Source organism: Balaenoptera ricei, chromosome 5 (assembly GCF_028023285.1).
Source record: "Balaenoptera ricei isolate mBalRic1 chromosome 5, mBalRic1.hap2, whole genome shotgun sequence".
Taxonomy (NCBI): domain Eukaryota; kingdom Metazoa; phylum Chordata; class Mammalia; order Artiodactyla; family Balaenopteridae; genus Balaenoptera; species Balaenoptera ricei.
The window spans coordinates 139695402-139716018 of NC_082643.1; the positions used below are offsets into that span (position 1 = coordinate 139695402).

Consider the following 20617-nt stretch of genomic DNA (forward strand, 5'->3'; position numbering starts at 1 on the left):
ATCTCCCCAGGAAAGGAAGCGGGTTAGGCCCCCAGTGGAGTGGGAAGGAGGGCTCCCACCGGGCGGGTGGGCAGAGGCCTCTGCAAGTTCAAAGGCAGAGACGGATGTGCTTGCGGCATGCAGTGTGCCTCTAGGACCACGTCACGGGACCCAGCGTGGTTTCCGCCACCCTGTCTGGCAGCCCGGAGGTCCCAGGAGGGAGCCTAGCTTCTCCTTGAATAATCCCCAGGACGGAGAGCTCACTCACTATTTCCTGGAGGAGAAGGCTGCTTGCTGCACCTCCCCCTCCCCCCTCAGCGTCCCTCCCCCAGGAAGCTTCTAAAAGGGGAATCTGTCCTCCTCACTCCCCAAGCAAACCTCGGGTGTCCCCCACCATCTCCAGGAGGGAGGAAGTCCCGACCATCGGCTGACCCACGTGCCCTGCTGCCCGGCCCATCCGCGAGCCTCTGCATCTGCCCGCAGTTCCAGCCCCAGCAAGCAGCTCGTGCCCCTCGGCCACACTGCTCTCTTTACCCTCCTCTGCACACGCTGTTTCCCCGCCCGTAATGCCCTTGCCCCGCCCAACGCGCTGTGACCCCTTCCCTGGGGTGCCCGCTGGCTCAGCTCTCGAGTTTAACTGGAGCACATCATTCATCCCCAGGCCACTGGCTGGGACCCCTGTGCTGTGGCGGAACCTGGGCCGAGCGCTGGGCAGAGAGGGTGGGTTCGATGGGCTGCTTGTTGTTGGCATCCGAGTGGGCGAGTCACTGGGTGGAGGTGGTCTGCCTCCTTGCGGGGGGTGGGGGGTGGTGTTTCCCTGGGCTATGAATTTCTGGGGAGTGAAACTTTCATTTCTACCTCTGGATCCCAGGACCCAGACAGGAGACCTGAAACACTGGGTTTGTCTGACGGGTGGAGAGATGGGGAGGGGAATTGTGAGAAGTTCTTCCCCTCTGTACCTAAATCCGCATGACATCACCTCCCTCATCTGGGAGATGCCATCTCGGTTAATGTAGCCTCAGGCAGCACACTTATCCAGAGCGCCATCCAGAGCGCCACCCAGAACACCTCCCAGAGCTTAGGACACCCAGGCCCAGGGACTCCTCTGACCCCTGCAGGCGTGGCCGTGGAATCTGGTGGGAGGGAGATACAGGGGTGGATCTGGGGAGGAGCCAAGCTAGTGCTCTGGGCCCCCACTCCACCCTGCGACCTCATCACGCACAAGGCACAGCTTCTCCTCCCGCTGAGCGTGTCCTGCTCGTGGCGACAGGAGCTCCTGGTGGAAGCGGCAGGCGGTCGAGTCAGAGACCTGCGTTCTACCCTAGCTCTGCCCGTTACCAGCTCTGTGGCTGCAGGCAAGTCACTGTGTGTCTCGGAGCCTCTGGTCTCCCTTCGGAAAATGGGGAGATGACCTCTGAGTGTGGTTGCTATGAAACAAGGCTCTGTAAGCGCAGCAGAGGCCCACGTGCCAGTCACCCGGTTCTCCCCTCCCCCGCACCAGACATGTTTAAGGGCACAGTTCACAGGTATCCAGGTCTCTTCCACCATTCTTCGTAAGGGACCTCTCCTCTTTAGTCAAGCCAGAAGGGTTTCCTAGAGAATTCCTGTGAGCAGCGGGAAAGCCAGCAAGATGGTGAGAAGGTGGAAATATCTGGGGAAGAGCTTTGCAGGCAGGGAACAGCATGTGCAAAGGGCCTGAGACGTGTTCAGGGAAAGGAGGCCAGGGTGACTGGTATACGGGAGGTGGGAGAGAGTGGGCAAGGGCCTCTCATACAGAGCCCCAATGACCAGGGAAGGGTTTGGATGTGATTCTAAGGGCCGTGGGGGCCATTGGAAGGTTCTGGTGGGGCTAGGGGGTGTGGGGGTAATGGGATATCAGGGCTGAGGGCTTGGCCTGGAGGCACCACCAGCTCTGCTGAAGTTCCCGTTCCTAAGAGGAGAGGCCTCTGCTCTGGGTCCTCCCCGAGGGCCTCCCGCTGGCTCTGGAAAAACAGACATTCAAACAAAGGAAGACTCAAGATAGAAGATCGGGGGAAGATGCTAGTTAATAGTTGTGTGGGTGTGTGTGGTTTTTTTTTAAATGATTTCCCCGTTCCTGCTCGCTCATTGCTCTAGAACAGGGTCCCGGGCTGTGGGAGCTTTCGGGGCTCTTTCTGCCAGGGCAAGTGCAGATGCAGCCACGTTTGGGTCAACATCTGCCTGGAGATGCACTTATTCCGGCCTCGCTCGGCCCCAAGCTCTGCAGCAGCTGCCTCCCCGGCCCAGGAGGGGCCCCAGAGCCATAGGCACAAAGGGCTAGCCAGGCCCCTGTGCGGAGCGGCTGACACCCGTGAGCGCGCGGGCCCCGGCGAGGGGCTGTGGGTGTGGGGTCCTGGCCCCACCCCGTCTCCCCCTGAGTTTCCCTGCACCCCTGCTACAGAACCCACAGGCCCTGAGACTGTCAGACAGGGTGGGAGGTGAATGGGGCCCTGGCCCACTGCAGGTGGTCGTGATGGGGCCACTTCCTGTAGGCGAGGTACAGGGTTGCAGGGGACGTGGCAGACGACATTGGTGCCCTTCTCTGTGCGGAGTCAAGACACAGGCCGGCCGTCTAGATATCTGCGTTCATGGACGATCTAGACGGGGACGCCCGGTGTCCTGACAGGACTAAAGAGCCACACCCGGCTCTGCCACCCACCAGCTCTGAGGCCTTGGCTTGGCCCCCACAGCTCCAAGTGTCAGCTTGCTCATCTGTAAAATGGGACCCCATCCCAGGGCTCTTTGCAGACAAGCGAGGCCACCAGAGGTATTTCCTCCTGCAAGAGCCCTGTCCAGGCCACTCGACCTTTTGTCCCCTGAGGACTTGGTGGAGATTCACTCATTCACTCATTCATTCATTCATTCATCCCCCACACACTCCCTGAGCACAGGCACCCCCAGCTGTGAGCTGAGGCATGTGCCGGGCCACAGAAAGGATTCAGAGGCAGGACCGGCCTTTGAGGAGCTCCCTGGCTGGAGGAAACAATGAAAAATTAGTGCAGTAAGTGCTGGGGCAGGGGGCCCAGAGATGCTCCCCACCCAACCTGGCATCAGGGAGGGCTTCCTGAAGGAGGTGGTACATGGACTATCTTAATATCAAATAGAGGTTTGCTTTTACTGGTGACGCTTATCCTAAATGCTTTTCTAAATTCCACTATTTCTCATGTGTCGGCCTTTTTGGTGCATGAGTTTTTCCTTTAGGCAGGACCACCTGCAGTGTTTATTTGCATTTTTCTCTCTTGTCAATGGTCTAGAAATCACCATCTGCATCCATTCATCCCACACGTACTGAGTTTGGGTGGTTGGGGGAGCATGGGGATGGCCTGGGGACACCTGGAGCCCTCAGACCAGCCCCGCCTCAGGGAACTGGACTCTGCTGCCACCCCCCAGGCAGCGTGTCGGCAGTTCTGCCCCACTGGAGAGCAACCCCAGACCCTGAACAACCTCCGACCCTCCTCAGGGTCCCGCCCTCAGACCCCCGTCCGCTGTCTTCTGCAGGTATTTGAGGAGGAACATCACATCCTCTACCTGGACCACGGCGGTGTGATCGTGGCCATCAAGGACACCTCCATCCCCTTGAAAATCCTCAAGTAAGGCCGTCGGGACCCAGCACTGGGTGCGGGGTGGTAGGGGCTCTTTCTCCCCACCTGGGAACCTCTCAGAACAGTCCCCAGTCCCCCCACCCAAGAGCTGCTTCTGGCCGGGCCTGGAGAAGTGAGGACATGGGGAATGATGACCGAGCATGGTCGGTGGGCCAGAGGGAGGCCTGGGGCTGTGAGGAGGCCCCCACCCACCCCATCCTGGGGGGAGCAGGGAGGGCTTCTCAGAGGAGGTGACTTTTATGCATGGACAGGAATTAGCTCAGTGGAGGAGGTGGGGTCAGAGAAGGAAGCCAGCAGCGTGTGCCCAGGTGAGAGTGGGGTTGGCATCAGCTTCAGACAGGTGAAGGTTTATTGTGGGGAAGTGAGGGCAGATATGAACTCTGGACTTGGAAGGCAGAGCTGGGGGAGCTGCCAGGAAGCCAATATCACTTTAGTCTGAAAAAAATCTTTCTGCACTGCAGCTGGCTATACTGATATGCCTCACTGAGAGACAGTAACCTCCCATCAATGACCCGGCAAACCCCGGGCTGGGCTCGGGCATTGGGTGGGGCTGACCTGGATGCTTCCAACTGCAATTCAAGGGGTACAAAGCAGCTCGGGACCCAGACCACACACCCAGGACTCCTTGACTGTGGTGTCACCAAGCAGATGTGGATGCCATCTGCTGGTGGTGGGTGGCTGCTGTGACCTCCCAGGAGAGCGTGAGGTCAGGGATCCTGTTGTGGCCGAGACACTGGACTGGCCCTGGGGTTGGCCACTGCTCCTGCCTGTTTTCCCAGCCGCCTCAGCTGGACAGCTCTGGTCCCTGGGCATGGGCAGGGCTGGGTCCAGCGAGGCAGCTCGTCCCGGACACAGGATGTGTTCCCACCTGCCCCGAGGTGATGACTCCCCTTCTCTCGGCAGGTTCAGTGTGGACGAGGGCCTCACCTGGAGCACGCATAATTTCACCAGCACCTCCGTGTTTGTGGACGGGCTGCTGAGTGAGCCGGGGGACGAGACGCTGGTCATGACGTGAGTGCCCACGGGAGGTGGGCAGGCAGGTCAGAGCCGAACCCCAGGCGGGCCGTGGCGGAGGGCCACCGTGGGCCTTGCTGCTCTAGGCAGGTTCAACACTGACCCCCAGCCTTCCTCCCCATCCTCCTCGCTTTGACCTCCATCTTCACACCTGCTTCCTTTTCTCTTACCATCTACTGTTTCCTCTCATCCTCAGCCACTGGGAAGTGGCCACTCTGTCCCTAGTCAGGGACATTTGTCACCTGCCCAGGATCACCTGCTGGTGAGGGGCGGAACCAAGAGTCAAGGGTCAGCTCTGGATCACTTTCCATTTAACCTTTCAGATGTTGATGATGATGGTGATGGTGGTGATGATGATAATGTGATGATGGTGATGATGACGGTGATGATGATGATAATGGTGATGGTGATGGTGATGGTGATGATGATGAAGGTGATGATGATGGTGAGGATGATGATGATGGTGATGATGGTGGTGATGATGGTGGTGATGGTGATGATGACAGTGAGGATGATGATGGTGATGATGGTGATGATGACAGTGAGGATGATGATGGTGGTGATGATGATGATGATGGTGTTGATGATGGTGATAGTGAAGGTGATGCTGATGGTGAGGGTGATGATGATGGTGTTGATGATGGTGATAGTGATGATGATGCTGATGGTGAGGATGATGGTGGTGATGGTGATAATGATGATAATGGTGATGGTTATGATGATGAAGGTGATGGTGATGGTGAGGATGATGGTGAGGATGATGATGGTGGTGATGATGGTGATGATGACGGTGAGGATGATGATGATGGTGATGATGATGATGATGCTGGTGATGATGGTGATCATGAAGGTGATGCTGATGGTGAGGGTGATAACGGTAGTGATGATTATTGGCTATTGGCACCTGTGAAGAACTTGGAGGCACATGGCACAGAAAGGACCTAAGACCCCAATGGGCCAGTGAAGGGCAGATCCAGGCCGTGAACCCAGCCCCTTGACCCTGGCTTAGGTCAAGCGCATCCCTGTTCAGAGTGGCTCACAGCCCAGGAGCAGAGCCTGAGCAGGCGGGGACTGAAAAAGGCACACAGGGCTTGACTGTGCCCTGTGGCCCCGCTGGGGAGACAAGGTGCTCACCCAGAAACCACGAAATGAGGGTCCGCCTTTGGAAGCCTCCTTCCTGGGTGATTCGCCCGACTAGGCACTTGTTCAGGCAGAGCTGATTCACAAGCCAGGGTGGGGCCCGAGACTCCGCATTTCTAACAGCCCCGCCAATGCCGTGCTGGGTGCGGGAGGCCGGGCCCTGCGCGCTCTGCTTGGCTTCTACTGACGACGCCTGTACCGGGGAGAGCGGTGTCCGCCCAAATCCACGTCCACCCGGAACCTGTGGATGTGGCCTTACTTGGGAACAGGGCCTTTGCCGACGTGCTTAGTTGAGATGAGGTCACACAGGAGGAGGGTGGGCCCTAATCCAATGACTCGTGTCTTATGCGAAGAGGGTTAGGGTTAGATACACAGCGACAGCGTCATGTGAAGACGGAGGCAGAAGCCCGGGTGATGCGGCCACGGCCCAGGCACACCTGGAGCCCTAGGAGCTGGAAGAGGCAGGAAGGAACCTCCCCTGGGGCCTGCAGAGGAAGCCCGCTCTGTGAACAACTATATCGCAGATTTCTGGCCTCCAGAACTGTGAGGAGATATGTTTCCCAGCACGAGTTTGTGGAAATGAGTTAAGATGGCCCCAGGAAGCCACCCAAGGCCCCATGATTCTTCCCCTCATGACAGCCCAATGTAGGCCAGGGCCACTGACGCTGGGAGGGGACCCGGCACTTTGGACACCTCGGTCTCTGGTTGGCCTCCCAAGTTACTTCCTCTCTCCCCCCAGCAGACTTTGAGGAAGCTTCCAGAGGGCAGGGCTGGGTCTGAGTCCCCAGCCCAGGAAGGCTCCTGCTGTAGCAGTAGGAAGTGAAAACAAGTAAGAGGTTCCCTTGCTTGATCCCCGAGGACGGGGGAGGGGGCGGCGAGCTGCTTCCTTATATGGGGTGAGGGTAGAAGTGTGTCCTGGGGTCAGCCGGAGGGGTGGCTTAGGTGTTTTGCCCACCTGTTAGGTGGGGCTGTGTGCAGGGGGCATGTGCAGGACCCTGCTTTTGTTGCCGGCTCTTCAGAAGTGGCAGTTGTGTTTTTGGTCTTTTTGTATCTTGTTGTCCATAATTTGCCCCAACTGGGCATACACGCAGTTATTTTTAGTCCCTTATAGTTTCTTTGTATTTTGTGGCTCAAGGAGACGTTTGTCCAGGTGCCAGCACTGCAGCAAAGGGTCCCAGGTCCCAGCCTATCTCAAGGCCAGCCCTTCTCCGGTCATTCCAGCCTGGCCTGCCACGTGCCACCCTCTGTCTGGGCACCAGGGACCCCAAGGACCCACAGAGCTGGTGGCCCAGGCAGACAGATCAAATATAACCAAGAGTGACATGGTTCCTCGATAACGTGAAAGATGCTGATACAACAGGGCCAGCCAGCCGAGGGGCTGGGGGCTGAAGGGTCGCTTTTGGGGTGGGTGGTGATCAAGGAGTCTCGGAGCAGCTGACCTTTGAACCAGGACTGGGCCAGTGAGACCCAGGCCCAAGGACGAGCTGTGGGCACAGAAGGATTGATGCTTTTCCACGTGAGGATTTGAACTGTGCCCCAGCTCTGGCTCAGCCCTTCTGGAGCAGATGGGCCGGTTCCGTCCATTCCCAGCGGAGTGGCCGGGTGCCAGGACCCCTCACCCTGCCCGCTCGGCCTGGAGAGCATGCCCAGGTCCATGTGCCCAGCTGGAGTCATTGCCTGGGAGTGAGTCCGTGGTGAGAGAACAACTCATGCCCTCCTGTCTGCCCTTCCAGCTCACGATGGCTTTCACGCCCCTGCCCCGGCCAGCTCCCCATCGCCTGTGAAGATCCGGGCCCTCACCCTTCTGAATGCCCCAGAGGGGCCACTCGGATAAGCCCCCAGGGGTGCCTGGCCCCCAGCCCGAGGCCTGAACTGGAAGGAAACCGCCCAGGGGGGACATTACCCCTCCAGGCCCGCCTCTGCCCTGGGGCTCCTGTGGGTGCTCATGTGAACGCCCCCGTGCCAGCCTCCTCTGGCTGCCTGGGATGGGGGCTGGGAGCACAGCTCTGGTAAGCTCCCCACCGCGGGCCACCAGGGACCATGGCCACCTGTGTGCCCACCGCCCAGGCTTCTGGGAACGGAAGATGGAGCAAAGGGATGTGGAAACAGTAGTGCGGACTCCTTTCTCAGGACGTTGGAGACAGGAGAGCCATCTAAGCTCCTGCCAGAACTAAATCCGGCTTCAGTGGCCCCTCTAGGGGGCCTCCCCTGCCACCAGGACTGAGGCAGCCTGGCATCCGCCCTACATCTTTCCCAGTATGGCCTCTTGCAACAAGTTCTGTAATGAAGCTTTATTGAGCACATACTATACGTTATGGGTCCATTTTTTTTACGTTATCTCATTTTATTCTCATAGGAAATCTCCAGGGATGATTTATTCTCCCGTCTTCTAGAAGTGCTAAAAATCTCAATAATTCTGCACCGAGGGAGTGGTGGGAAAGGGGGACCCCTCGCATCAGCTCTGCATGGTTCCTGGAGAGCCAGAGCTGGAAGGGGGACCCCAGAGGCTGTCCTATAAAAACTGGGTCAGGAATCATCACCTTTCTAATTCCCTAAACGCCCCACTTGTGCTTCTCCCTGGACACCTAGTTCCTCTCCTCCCTGGCCCTGGAATGAGCTAAATCTTTCAGGACGTCACATATTTATGCTCTCCTCGTGCTCTTGGAGGCTTCGGTCTGGGGTGGGCAGGGGCGGGAGGAAGACTCCAGCCTGGGCCGATGCAGGGCTCTCTGTGGTGTGGCGGCCGGGCTCAGCCTGGACCCTCTGCTGGTTGACCAGTTTTCCAGGACCAGAGTCCACGGAGCACGAGGGAAGCGTCAGAAACACCAGGGGAGATGGCTGGCCCGTGCTGGTTTTGCAGAGGTTGAACAACTCAGCTGGGTCTGAGGCCTCAGCTTCCCCAGCTGAGAAATGGGAGCACTTTCTACCCCAGGGCATTGACCTAGGAGCTTCAGGGTGTCAAGCCCTTTGTCACTGCATCAGTGCTGGGTTTGGCCCCAGAAACAGCCTGGTTTTCAGCACTCATCAACAGATGGGGCATTTTATTCCTGGAACACTCTTGGCAGAATTCAGAGCCAGATGCTATAACCTCAAGTTTTTTTTGAAAAATCATCGGAACTGTTCCTACAGGCCTCCTACTTCACTGTGCCACATCGTCAGACCACTTTCAAATTCCAGTTGACACAGAAATAATTCCAGCTCTGAAAGAGGGAACATACTGGCATGTTAGAATAAAGGTGCATCTCTCCAGATTGCTGGAACTGCTCCCACCCGGACCTAGCGTCCTCTCCACTCCCCCTCCTTCCCTTCCTGTCTCTCTCCTTCTCTCCCTCTCTGTGTCTCTGTGTCTCTCCCTCCCTTCCCCATCCTCTGTCTCTCTGCCTCTCTCTCTCTCTATCCCTCGCTGTCCTATTTCCTGCACAGTTGAGAGCATTTCCCCAGATGGTTCTTTATCCAAATCTGCCCAAAGGTCACATCCAAGCTGACCGTAGTCACCTTTGGGGATGTTTCCCTCAGCTTGGATCACCCTTGCTTACCCTCCCGTCCCCACCGGTGCAGCCTCAGAGGGGTGAGGGCCCCCCAGACCCTGGGGGGGGATAGTGGGGCTCCCAGATCCTCCCCGGGCTGCACTAGGGGAGGGGAGGGAGCTCTTTGAAGGGCGTGGGGCTCCTCCTTAACCTGCAGAGGCTGACCCACATTTTCCTTATGCATTGTGAAGCAATAAATCGCCTCCCTCTGGCATCTCCTTCCTAAAACTCAGAATCAGCCGGATGACAGATATTTCTCGAAGTATCAGCTGAGCTTTTGGGCTTCATAAAAGGCAGGACTTCAAAGACACGGAGGGGATTAGTTAGATCAAGCAAGCCAGCCTCTTTTCAGGGACTTCCCCGGCGGCACCTGTGCCGCCCGCCTGGGAGACTGCGCGGTGGTCATGCTCGCGCCAGTGCGTGTTTCCCGGGCAAAGCATCCCAGCCCCGTGGTCGCCAACCCAGGGACCGACCCTGGCTCCCCTGGGAGGTGGGCCGCTGCCGTGCCATCCTGAGGGGGTCCCTGGCCTCAGTCTCCTCGTCCGTAAGGTGGGAATGTTAACAGTACGTTCCGCAGGGGGTTGGCGAGGAGGAGAGGATGGAAGGTCGAGCGTGTAGCAGGTACAGAGTATAGGCCAGCAGTTCCTGCTGTTGTCACCTCCATCATAACGTGGCTTCCAGAAGAGCAAGAGACGCAGCTCAGGCCGTGTGAGGACCCGGAAATTGTCCCTTGGAGACATCGCTTCAGGGAGCTAAGACCCCCTCGTTCTCAGTAACAAACCCAGCAGGCTTTGCTTGGGAGAAGGGGACACTGTGACAAAGAAAATCCCCACGTGGTGACACTCCCAGGGAGAGGGCTGTCCGTGTCAGGATGGGAGTCGGGACAGAGGACCAGCAAGACACCTTCACACCTTCACGGCCACGGTCACCACCATCCGGGCCTCCTACGACCTCGCCATCAGAAACAGCATCTGCAGGCGCAGCTGGACCTGGCGGAGGAGAAGCGGGCCGTTTGGTCCTTGCTGGGCCACGTCCATCAGCATCAGGAGAGGCCCCAGGCTGAGAGACAGCGGCGGGGGCTCCGACTTGCACCTCGGGCAGGAGAAAAGCAGAATGGATTATTCACAACCAGACATAAGCGGGCGAGAGGCCAGGACTGGAAGGAGGAGCGTAGGGTGTCTCCAGACACCAGGGCTGCCGGCGATCGGGGAGGGAGAGTGATCTCAGAGCCCAGGACGGGAGGACGGAGAGGTGGGCCACAGAGGCAGGTCAAGGCCGAGACGGAGGGAGGCTACGGGGCTGCTAGGATCAGAGGAGGCCCCTGCAGAGGCTCGGGGTCTTGTCTGTAAAATAAAGATCATGGTATCTGCTTCGGGGGACTGTTCTGGGCAGTAGAGGTAATGTGTGTGCACGTGAGAATGTGTGAGCATGTGCGTGTGCACGGGTGTATGTGCACAAGTGAGTGTGTGTTGTGCATATGTGTGTATAAATCTCCTACTAAGTGCCAAGCATCCTACACAAACCATTGCTAATCCACCATCGATCCTGAAAGGCCAGTGTTATTGTCCCCATTTTAAAGCCAAGGAAACTGAGGTACAGAGAAGAATGGACATGCCCAAGGTCACAGACATAGTAAATGGGTATCAGCCCAGGCCTTCCTGGCTCAGAGGTGCCCTATGGAGCCAAAACTCCAAAACTCCTCTTCAAATGTCAGCCTCAGACATTCAGAGCCAGCCATCGTATCCCCCAGAAAACACTCCAAGAGCCTTCTCAACTACTCGCCTAGAACGGGGTTTGCACCCTTTCAGACCATGACTGGCTTCCCCCGAGTATCCGGCTCCTGTCGGTGTGCACAGAAGGGGACCAAGACCAGAGTGGGTGCTTCACCTCTTCCAGCCAGATGCTTGACCTCTGATAATATGGCCTGGGTACTATAGTGTGGACTAGAGAAGGACCAGAGAAGTACAGACTGGTCCCCTCTTCTGTGGTGGTATTTGGAGCCCACGTGTGAGGTGTTGGGAGGATCAGGTGGAAATCCCTTCAGCAGCAGCCTTCCCAGAGAGCGAGGCATCTGGTAGGCAACTCAACAAATGCCTGCTGAGGGAGAAGAAATGGCACAAACAAGCTGTGTGACCTTGAGCAAGTTACTCAACCTCTCTGTGCCTCAGTTTTCCTTTCTGTAGAGTGGGCTGTGGTGAGGATTAGACCAGATAGCCTACACGGGGCTCCCAGCACACTGCCCATGCTCCGTAGAGGACTGGCCTTTGCAGAGCCCCCATGGTGCTCTGTCCTCTGCTTCTTCCACCCACCGAGGCCGGGGCCACGCAGCAAGGACCACACTGAGATCCTTTCCACCCCGCCGCTCTGAGCCGGTGTGATGACTCGTTACTTCTCTTTGGATTGTCGGTTCTGCTTGGGGTGAAAAGGCTGCGGCCCAGCTAGGCGGAGCTGGCTTTCTGCAGCGCAGGCCTCCTGGAGTGGTCAGGTGGGAAGAAAGGCGAGGAGAAGCCAGAGAGCACAGGACGCAGACACCTGACCACGAATCATTCTGCAAAACAATTCTGCAGGGACTAGCATGGGGGCTGTGGGAGGGTCCAGGCTCCTGACCTTACCGTGCCGGCTTCCTCGTCCATCGGGGGGCCAGGTGGGATGACCCCCACCAACGCCATCAACGAGCCGTAGATTACGTGTGAGGACTGTGGGAATACTAACGCCGACGCCCAAATGCTCGTGGCCAGCCGGGCCCAGGGCAGGTGCCTGGCCCCAGGGCAGCCCAGCGGGGGCAGGGGAGGGACCACGGGGCCCGCTGCGCAGGTGGGAACAGAGGCCCGCAGGGGAAGCGGTGGGCGCCTGGGGGACAAGCCAGACTAAGGTGGTTTCCCGCCCTTCCCCCCGCCCCCCCCCCCCAGCGTCTTCGGCCACATCAGCTTCCGCTCGGACTGGGAGCTGGTCAAGGTGGACTTCCGGCCCTGGTTCTCCAGGCAGTGCAGCGAGGAGGACTACAGCTCCTGGGACCTCACCAACCTGCAGGTGGGCCTGGCCGCAGGCTGGGGGTGGGCACCACGCAGGGCCCCCTCCGCCAGACAGAGTCCCCGTCCTGTGGGACCGAGGGCCTCCCTCAGATGCCCAGCCCTCCTTCGGGGTGCTCTGGCCCCCGCTGGGGCCTGGGGCTGCCTGGGCCAGAGTCTGCAGTCACACTCAGGGGAACAGGTGCACAGGGCCCCAGCCAGCCTGGAGGCAGGCGTGCTCGGGGTCCAGGAGTTTCCAGATCGAGGGACGGTAACAGGGCATGTGTATCATATATTAGGTAACACCCCAGTGGGTCTGGGGCAGCCCCACCCCATAATCTCAAACACATACATGTTTCTACAGCAAAGTGTGTCATATTCACACAGAGAGGAATAAATGAGGAATCGCAATGGCCTCCCAGTGCAGTTCAGAGCAGGTGGTGTGGCCACAGGACAGGATTTCAGAGTGAGGGGGGGCTCTGGAATTGCTGGGGGGACCCTGCACCACGGCCCCCGTTCACACAGGTGTGGCCTCTTCTGATCATCGGCTGAGGACCTACTGTGTGTCCTGGAGGCCGCGGCTCACCCCAGCTGCACAGGGCCCACCTGGCACCGTCAGGCCTGAGGAGTGAACGCAAGGGGCCTCTTCCAGCAACCCTGCCACCCCTCAGGGCCCAGACGGAGCCTGTACACAGTGGGAGCTCAGTGAATGCCAGGGCGGGTGGGATGAGGGCCAGGCTGCCCTAGGCTGGCCTCAGGCAGGCACACCCCTCCCCCGGGCCCCGGTTTCCCGGCCGGCGAGTGAGGAACAGGCAGCAGGAGGGGTGGGAGCCGATGCAGAGTGGCCCTCACCCTGGCCTTCCTGCACAGGGCGACCGCTGCGTCCTGGGCCAGCAGAGGAGTTTCCGGAGGAGGAAGCCTACGTCCTGGTGCATCAAGGGTCGGAGCTTCACGGCGGCGCTCACGGCCCGCGTGTGCCAGTGCCGCGACTCGGACTTCCTCTGGTGAGGGTCCTGCTCTGCCACGGGCCCCTGGGGCTGCCTGAGTAGCCTGGTGACCTGGCAGCCGCTGTCTCCGCAGGTGATGCCGGGGGAGGTCTCAGGAGTCACACTCCGTCACTTCCCCCTTACTCTGTGCCTTAGGACCCAGCCACTGGGTCCAGCCCGCATTAAAGAACTCGTGGGCCTCGTTCCAAAACCAGTGCACGTGGCACTGCTCACAGGTGGGAGGGGAAACTGAGGAACACGGAGGGCATGCCGGGGGCCGGCTATACCACCCAGCCCCTTCTCCTCTGTCCAGAGACTCTGCCGAAAGCCCCCTGACCACTCCCCTGCCTCCGCTCAAGGACTCCCGTGGCCGCCTGCTGCCCACAGGAGGATGTCCGAGCTCTGGAACCTGCCTCCCTCCCCAGCCATCCTCAGCCCTCTCCGTCAGCCACCTTCCCCACTGTCTCCCTGTACCAGTGTTGAAGGGGCCGGTCCCTGCCTGCAGTGCCCTTCCCCCCTCTTTCCCTGACTGCCTCTTGATCTTCCATTGAGATTCAGCCCACCTCCTCCAGGCAGCCCTCCAGGACAACCAGGCTGGGCTCAGTGCTCTCCTGTGATTTGCTAGAATCCCCTTTGCATCCCTTCTCACCTGGAACGTAACTGTCGGCCTTCAGTCCTGTCTTCCCTCTGGGACAGGGCCCTGTGGATCCCCTTCTGCATCCTCAGCATTTGGCCCCTGACCCACGCTGTCTCCTGACGGCCGTTTTTCCCTCCTCCCAGTGACTACGGATTTGAGCGCACCCCCTCCTCCGAGTCCGACGCCAACAAGTGCTTTGCCAACTTCTGGTTTAACCCCCTGTCCCCCCCAGACGACTGTGTCCTGGGCCAGACCTACACCAGCAGTCTCGGGTGAGTAGCACGGGGCAGAACCAGGGTGGCCCCTTGCCTTCCTGCCTGGTGCCCATGGCTCCCCGCATGGAGTCAGGGAAAGAGAAGTCGGGGCTGAATGGCCTGTGTGCCGGGGTTCCTGAGAGTCACCCCAGGCACTGACCCCTCGGGGCTCTCCAATCAGAGCCCATGTGGGTCAGCGTCAGGGAGAACAAGTGCCTTGATCTGGCTCCGAACAGAGAACAATAGGCAGAGAAGGTCCATGGGCTTTGTAGCTCACACCTGCTGCAGAGGCCGAGCCCTTCCAGAGAAGTAACACCCCTCGCCTGGTCCTTCTGAGCCCCTGCAGTGCTGGGATGACCCTTCCCCATTTACCAACACTGAGTGAGGCCGGCCTGAGCTGGGCCGGAGGTGCTCACACTCCCTTTAGGTCTCAGCTTGAACGATGCCTCCTCCAGGAAGGCCTCCCTGACTCACCCTGGGCCCTGAGCTTACCCTGTGAGGGCGCATATCCCAGTTATTGTCACACTCACCCAGTCATCCCCCCGACTGGATGGTAAGCTCCACGACACGTAGCGGGTCCCTCAGTGTGTGGCGTGGTGGACACACGCTGTACGTGAGGGTTAAGTGCTCCACAGGTGTGAGCCGTTATGACACTTTTCCTCCACCAGAGGCTGACCATGTGGCGTGTCAAGGATGAACGTCATATAAAAATGTTAGGTGTGTAAAGGCTGTGAACCTGCCGCTCCAGAGGCCCTAAACAAGCTTTATCTAAAAGTCTCTGCTTCCCTTTGGGGAAGTTTTGAGAGGGAGTAAACCGCCTATGGACTTATTAGAAAATCCTCATTACTGCCCCTGGGGATGGGGCAGGGCAAAGCCCGAGAAGAAAGAAGCCGAAGCAGAAAAGCAGTCTTGGACCTCAGCGGCATAAATCCCATCATCCATCCATCCATCCAGTCATCCAGTCAGCTATCCGTTTATTCCTCCATCCATCATCCATTCATCCGTCCACCCACCCATCCATCATCCATCTATCCATCCATCCATCCAATCATCCATCTATTTATTCTTCCCCTCACTCACCCATCATCCATCCATCCTCCCATCCCTCCAACCGTTCATCCATCATCCATCTATCGTCCATCCATCCCTCCCTCCCTCAGGGAGCCACAGCAGCTGCTCCAGGGCACCCACCAGGGCTTGGCACGCAGGAACTCTTGTCTGAAATGGCAGAGCCAGGACCCGTATCAAGGGCAGAGGGTTTCATTTCATACCATCTGCACACTCTGGGTGCCAAGGGGCTGTGGCTGGGTAGCTCGTAGGGAGCGTATTTTCTTCCAAACTGATCACATGCGTCTTTGCATGGTAAACTTCTGAATGTTCATTCAGCGGCAGAGCTGTGAGAGCAGGCGGGGCACCAGGCACAGGAGGTGGGCAGATCCAGGCACTTTGGCAGTAATGTGAGTTTTGCAGACCCAGAATCCCGGTGTCGCCCGAGGGAGCATCACAAGTGGCAAGTCTGAAGATGCCACCCGAGCAGTGGTTTTCCCGTCGCCCCCTAAATGTTTACTAGAGCCCATTAGGCTCTGCCCACCAGCCCCTCCCCACTCTCATCCCACACCTGCTGCCCACGCTGGGCTTTGGCTCCCCCCCCCCACCACAGGGCCTTTGCACATGCTGTTCCCGCTGCCCAGGATGCTCTTCCCTCTCCTGTTCACCCTTCTGGTCTTAGCTGAAAGCCCCTTTCTCAGGGACCAGATTCCCAGGTGCTGCGCCTCCCCAGCACCTGTCCCAGATGCGATGTTGCCTTGATGTGGGGGACGGTTTGGTGAGGGCTCCCTCCCTCACTAGACAGTCCTCTCTGCAAGGGCAGGGCTGTGAGTGATGACCTCGTACCCCAGCACCCGGCACGTAGCAGATGCTCAGTAAATTCGTGTTGTGTGAATGAGCTGGTGAATCAGGTGTCATCTGGTCCCGCTCTCTTGACGTAATGGGAGAGGAGCCCCCTGGGAGCATGTTTGCTCACAGCCATGTGGCGCATCAGCGGTAAGGCCCGGCCCCTCCTGGGCACTCTGTCCTCCCAGGACCGTATTTCCCAGCAAAGCCACGAAATTCAGACTGACTCCTTCAATCCGCCCCTCAGCAACAACAGCTGTTACCATTATTGTAAGAATACGAGCAGACCAAGGAAACATCCAGTGACGGAAGCAGGTCCTGCCATTACTGGTCATTCCCTCCCCGAGCCTCAGTTTTCCCATCTCCAAAATGGGGCAGAAATAGCAAACAGGTGGAGTCGGGAAAAGGGAGGGAGTTGAAGAATGGAGTTCGCCAAGCCAAGAGCCACCTCTCGGCGACAAGCAGGTCCGGCCGGGCAGCAGGGCCCGCCCCACCCCCGCCTGTCTGACTCGCTGTCTGGCCGCAGGTACCGGAAGGTGGTGTCCAACGTGTGCGAGGGTGGCGTGGACCCGCGGCAGAGCCCGGCGCAGCTGCAGTGCCCCCTCCTGCCGCCGCGGGGCCTGCACGTCAGCATCCGCGGCGAGGCGGTGGCCGTGCGGCCGGGGGAGGACGTGCTGTTCGTGGTACAGCAGGAACAGGTGAGCGGCCGCTGCAACCGGGCACACGGGGCGCCGGGCGGCGCTCTCTCCGCCTCCACGTAGCGTCTTTGGACCATCGGTTCCCGAATGGCGGGAGGGGAGAGTGGGCCGGGGGGGCTCCTTCCCCCCTTCCCAGGTCCAGACCAGCACTGAAACGATGAAACAGAAAACTGGGACGAGAGGGCGGAGGCAGGGAGGGAACTGAGCCGCGTGCAGCAGGCACAGGCCCAGGGGGGCGTGGCTTCAAACATCTCTGTGTGTGTGTTCACCGCGCGGTGACGTCAGATTTCTGCCTTCCTGTGGGCGGCCGTAAAACTTTTTGAACCTCTCATTATACTGAGTTAGTTAATTTTGGAATCATAAGAAAAACAGGAAGTTAAAAAAAAACTGTAAAAATAAATGAATAAATAAATGCGATGATGCAAACCAAAAAAAACCAAACAAACAAAACCCACCATTACATATAATCTCATAGCCAAAGACAAATTCCGTAATAGATGATAGATAGATGGATAGGTAAATGGAGAGATAGATATCGATGATAAACAGATATAGATGATAGACTGATAGATAATGGATAGACATAGATACAAATATAGATGGATGGATATAGAAATATTTTGTGTGTCTGTATATATATATATATATATATATATATATATATATATACACACACACATATATACATACACAAAAATATATATATACACATACCTATATATAAATATATAAATTTCCTCCCCGTCTCCTCGTCTTTCTTTTTTTTTCTTTAGTACAAGTGTTACATTTTTTTCTGATTTTAAAAACAGTATATACTCATTGTAGAATGTTGGAAAACCACATTAAAAACATAAGAATATATCACCAAAAATCCTGTTCTCCCAAGGTAACCACTGTTAATTTTTTTATTTCCTTCTAGTCTATTTAAACTAATATGCAGCATGCTTATTTTTCTGATTATAGAAGTAACAAATGCTCACTGTAGAACATTCAAAAGCAGAAATTAGAAAAAGTTACAAACGTGCAGGAAATTCAAAATGACAGAAAAGCACAAAGGGGAGGTCAGAACCCCCTGTTCCCACCCCCAGGGTCCCAGCCTCTCCCAGGCGCATGGCTCTCTTGCGCATTTGGGTCTTCGGTTAACAAATATGCAGCGTGAAATGAGTGGGGCTTTGTAACTGCATGTGCTTCGTTTAGAAGATGTCCTTCAAAATGTGCCCAGGTGGGGCAGGGTGATGCTGACAGAGGTCTTTGATGTTGGAAAGCGGGGGCTCTGGTCCAGAGCAAAGAGCTGTACTCGTGGGCACCCGTGTGTCGTCCCTCCCCGTGTCTAAGGGCTGTGCTCCCATCAGCCGGCTTTGTAGCTGGGGACACCCCGCCTCAGACCGGTGCAGCCACTCACCTGAGGCCACACAGTAACAGTGACAGAGCTGGCGTTGGGTTCAGGCCTGGCGCTCCGTGTGGACAGCGCCTGGTTCACGGCCCCCAGAAATGAGCTGATCCTGGGGTGGCCTCCCCTTCCCGCCTGTCCCCGTCCCCGTGGTGACTGAGCCTGGTTCTGAGAGTCACGCTTCAGCCTCGGGCAGCCCTGGGGTGGTGGGGGACCCTGTTCACAGCAGAGGAGGACGCAGCCCCCTGCCCAGCTTGGGACCACCCGGACCCTCAGAGGGGACCCAGCTGCCGCCCGGAGCTCCGGGACAGATTTGCAAGAAAAACGGCCGCCTGCTGCCCCCTAGAGCCTGGAGTCCCAGAAGCTAAGTCACACCTGCAGTGCTCTGTCCAGAGCCAGGACTGGGTACGCCTGGCAGCCCAGCGCCCCGGCAGGCTGGCACTCTCGGCTGCAGCAGGCGGAGGTGAGGGGGCAACAGAAAGATGCTCTTGGGAGAGAGAGTCCAGTACACGCCGCTGCCTCCCCTGTCGGAGCCTTGGGAAGGAGTGGGTGCAGGGTTGAGGTGGGTACACACACTGTTGCACACTCGTTCTCACACACACGGACACTCACACACACACATACGTGTTCACGCATTCACATTCGTAACACAACCACAGACGCACACACCCAACCCAGGTGTGGAAACAGCGCTGGATTTAGGGGGATCCAAGTTCCGTAAATATTTAAGCACTGAAAATAAAGCTGATGGAGAACCCAGAAACAGACCCGCACAAGCAGGCCTGGCTGATTTTGGCCCAGGAGCAAAAGCATCTCGGTGGAGGGAGGATGGGCTTGAGCACATGAAGAGCCGGTAAAAATGAACCTCACACCTGGTGCAGAATCACCTCAGAGTGGATCACAGACTTAAATGGAAAATGGAAAACTATAAACCTTTTAGAAAAAAGATAGAGGAAAATAGCCGGAACCTAGGGCTAGGCAGAGAGTTCTCAGACTTGACACCACAAGCCCCATCCGTGAAGGAAATCTGATAAATGGGACTTCGTCAAAATGCGACATTTTGCTCTGCGACAGACCCTAAGAAGACGAAAAGGCAGCCACAGAAGAAAATATTTACAAACCACATCCAACAAGGACTAGTACCCAGAATACATGAAGAACACTCAGAACTCAACAGTAAGACGACAAACAATCCAGTCAGAAAATGGGCAAAAGACATGGAGAGACATTTCACTGAAGAGGGTGTACAGATGGCAAATAAGCACACGAAACCATGTTCAGCATCATTAGCCATCAGGGAAATGCAAATCAAACCCTCAAAGAGGTGTCGCTGCACACCTACGGGGATGGCTAAACTAAAAAATAGTGACACCACCAAATGCAGGCGAGCCTGCAGAGAAACTGGATCCCTCCTACATGGCTGATGGGAACGTAAAATGTATAGCCATTCCGGAAAAGCTGGTCGTTTCTTTAAAAGCTAAACATGCAACTACCATAGGAATCAGCAATTACACTCCTGAGAAATAAAGACTTACATTCACAGGGAAACCTTTACATCAAGGTTCACAGCAGCTTTATTCATAACAGCCAGAATCTGCAGACAACCGGATGTCCTGGATGGACAAGTGGATAATGATGGTGGCACGTCCATCCCGTGGGTGGTACTCCGAAATAAAAAGGAACAGACTACACACCACAAGCTGGGTGAATCTCTGGAGAGCTATACTGAATGCAAAAGCTAATCCCAATGACTCCATACTTTCCGATTTCATTTATAGAACATTCTCAGAATGACAAAATTATAGAAAAGGAGAGCAGGTTCTAATCCCATGGAGTCAGGGATGTGATTGGAAGGGGCGGGTATGACTGTGAAAGGGCAGCAGGAGGGACCCCAGTGGTGACTGAATCAGTGTGGATTCCCTATTTGTGATATTGCTGTTCTGCAGGATGTTAGCACATGGGGAACTGGGTACCAGGGACGTGGGGCTCTCTGTATTATCCGTTACAGTTACATGTGAATTGGCAGTTGGCTCAGCATGAAACATCTGAGTGTTTTTGAAGCACTCAGTAATACACACACACACACACACACACACACACACACACACACACATCTGCCTGGAAACACCACGGTGTGGGTGGCGGGTGTTGCAGTGACATTACCGTTTTTTCCTTTCTAGCTCCTTCGCTTTGCCTTTTGTATTCTCTCCTTGTCCTACATTGACACTGTATTACTTTCCTGATTATGACGAGGTGTTTTAAACAAGGAAATGTTTCAATAGTTAAACTTGCACCTGTCTTAGTTGCTTGCAGGCAGGACTCAGGGTCCCCAGGAGGGGGCGGCACCTGCCCATCAAAGCCACAGGTCCCGACTCAGCCAGAAGCACCTTCCTCTCCCAGGATGCAATACAGGAAACCCCTCCCTCTCGGAACAAATCGGACTTGAGACACCCGGCCCCCATGAGACTGCC

General features: G+C 56.8%; 1 protein-coding gene across 3 annotated transcripts in view; it reads left to right on the forward strand.

Annotated features, from left to right (window-relative positions):
- SORCS2 (sortilin related VPS10 domain containing receptor 2) overlaps positions 1–20617 on the forward strand; it is a 506781-nt gene that overhangs the window by 468483 nt on the left and 17681 nt on the right. For all 3 annotated transcript variants that reach the window (XM_059923653.1, XM_059923654.1, XM_059923655.1), the window contains 6 exons: positions 3496–3587; positions 4503–4610; positions 12190–12310; positions 13159–13292; positions 14055–14183; positions 16585–16756. In XM_059923653.1, coding sequence (XP_059779636.1) covers positions 3496–3587; positions 4503–4610; positions 12190–12310; positions 13159–13292; positions 14055–14183; positions 16585–16756 — 756 coding nt within the window. The remainder of the gene's footprint in view (positions 1–3495; positions 3588–4502; positions 4611–12189; positions 12311–13158; positions 13293–14054; positions 14184–16584; positions 16757–20617) is intronic.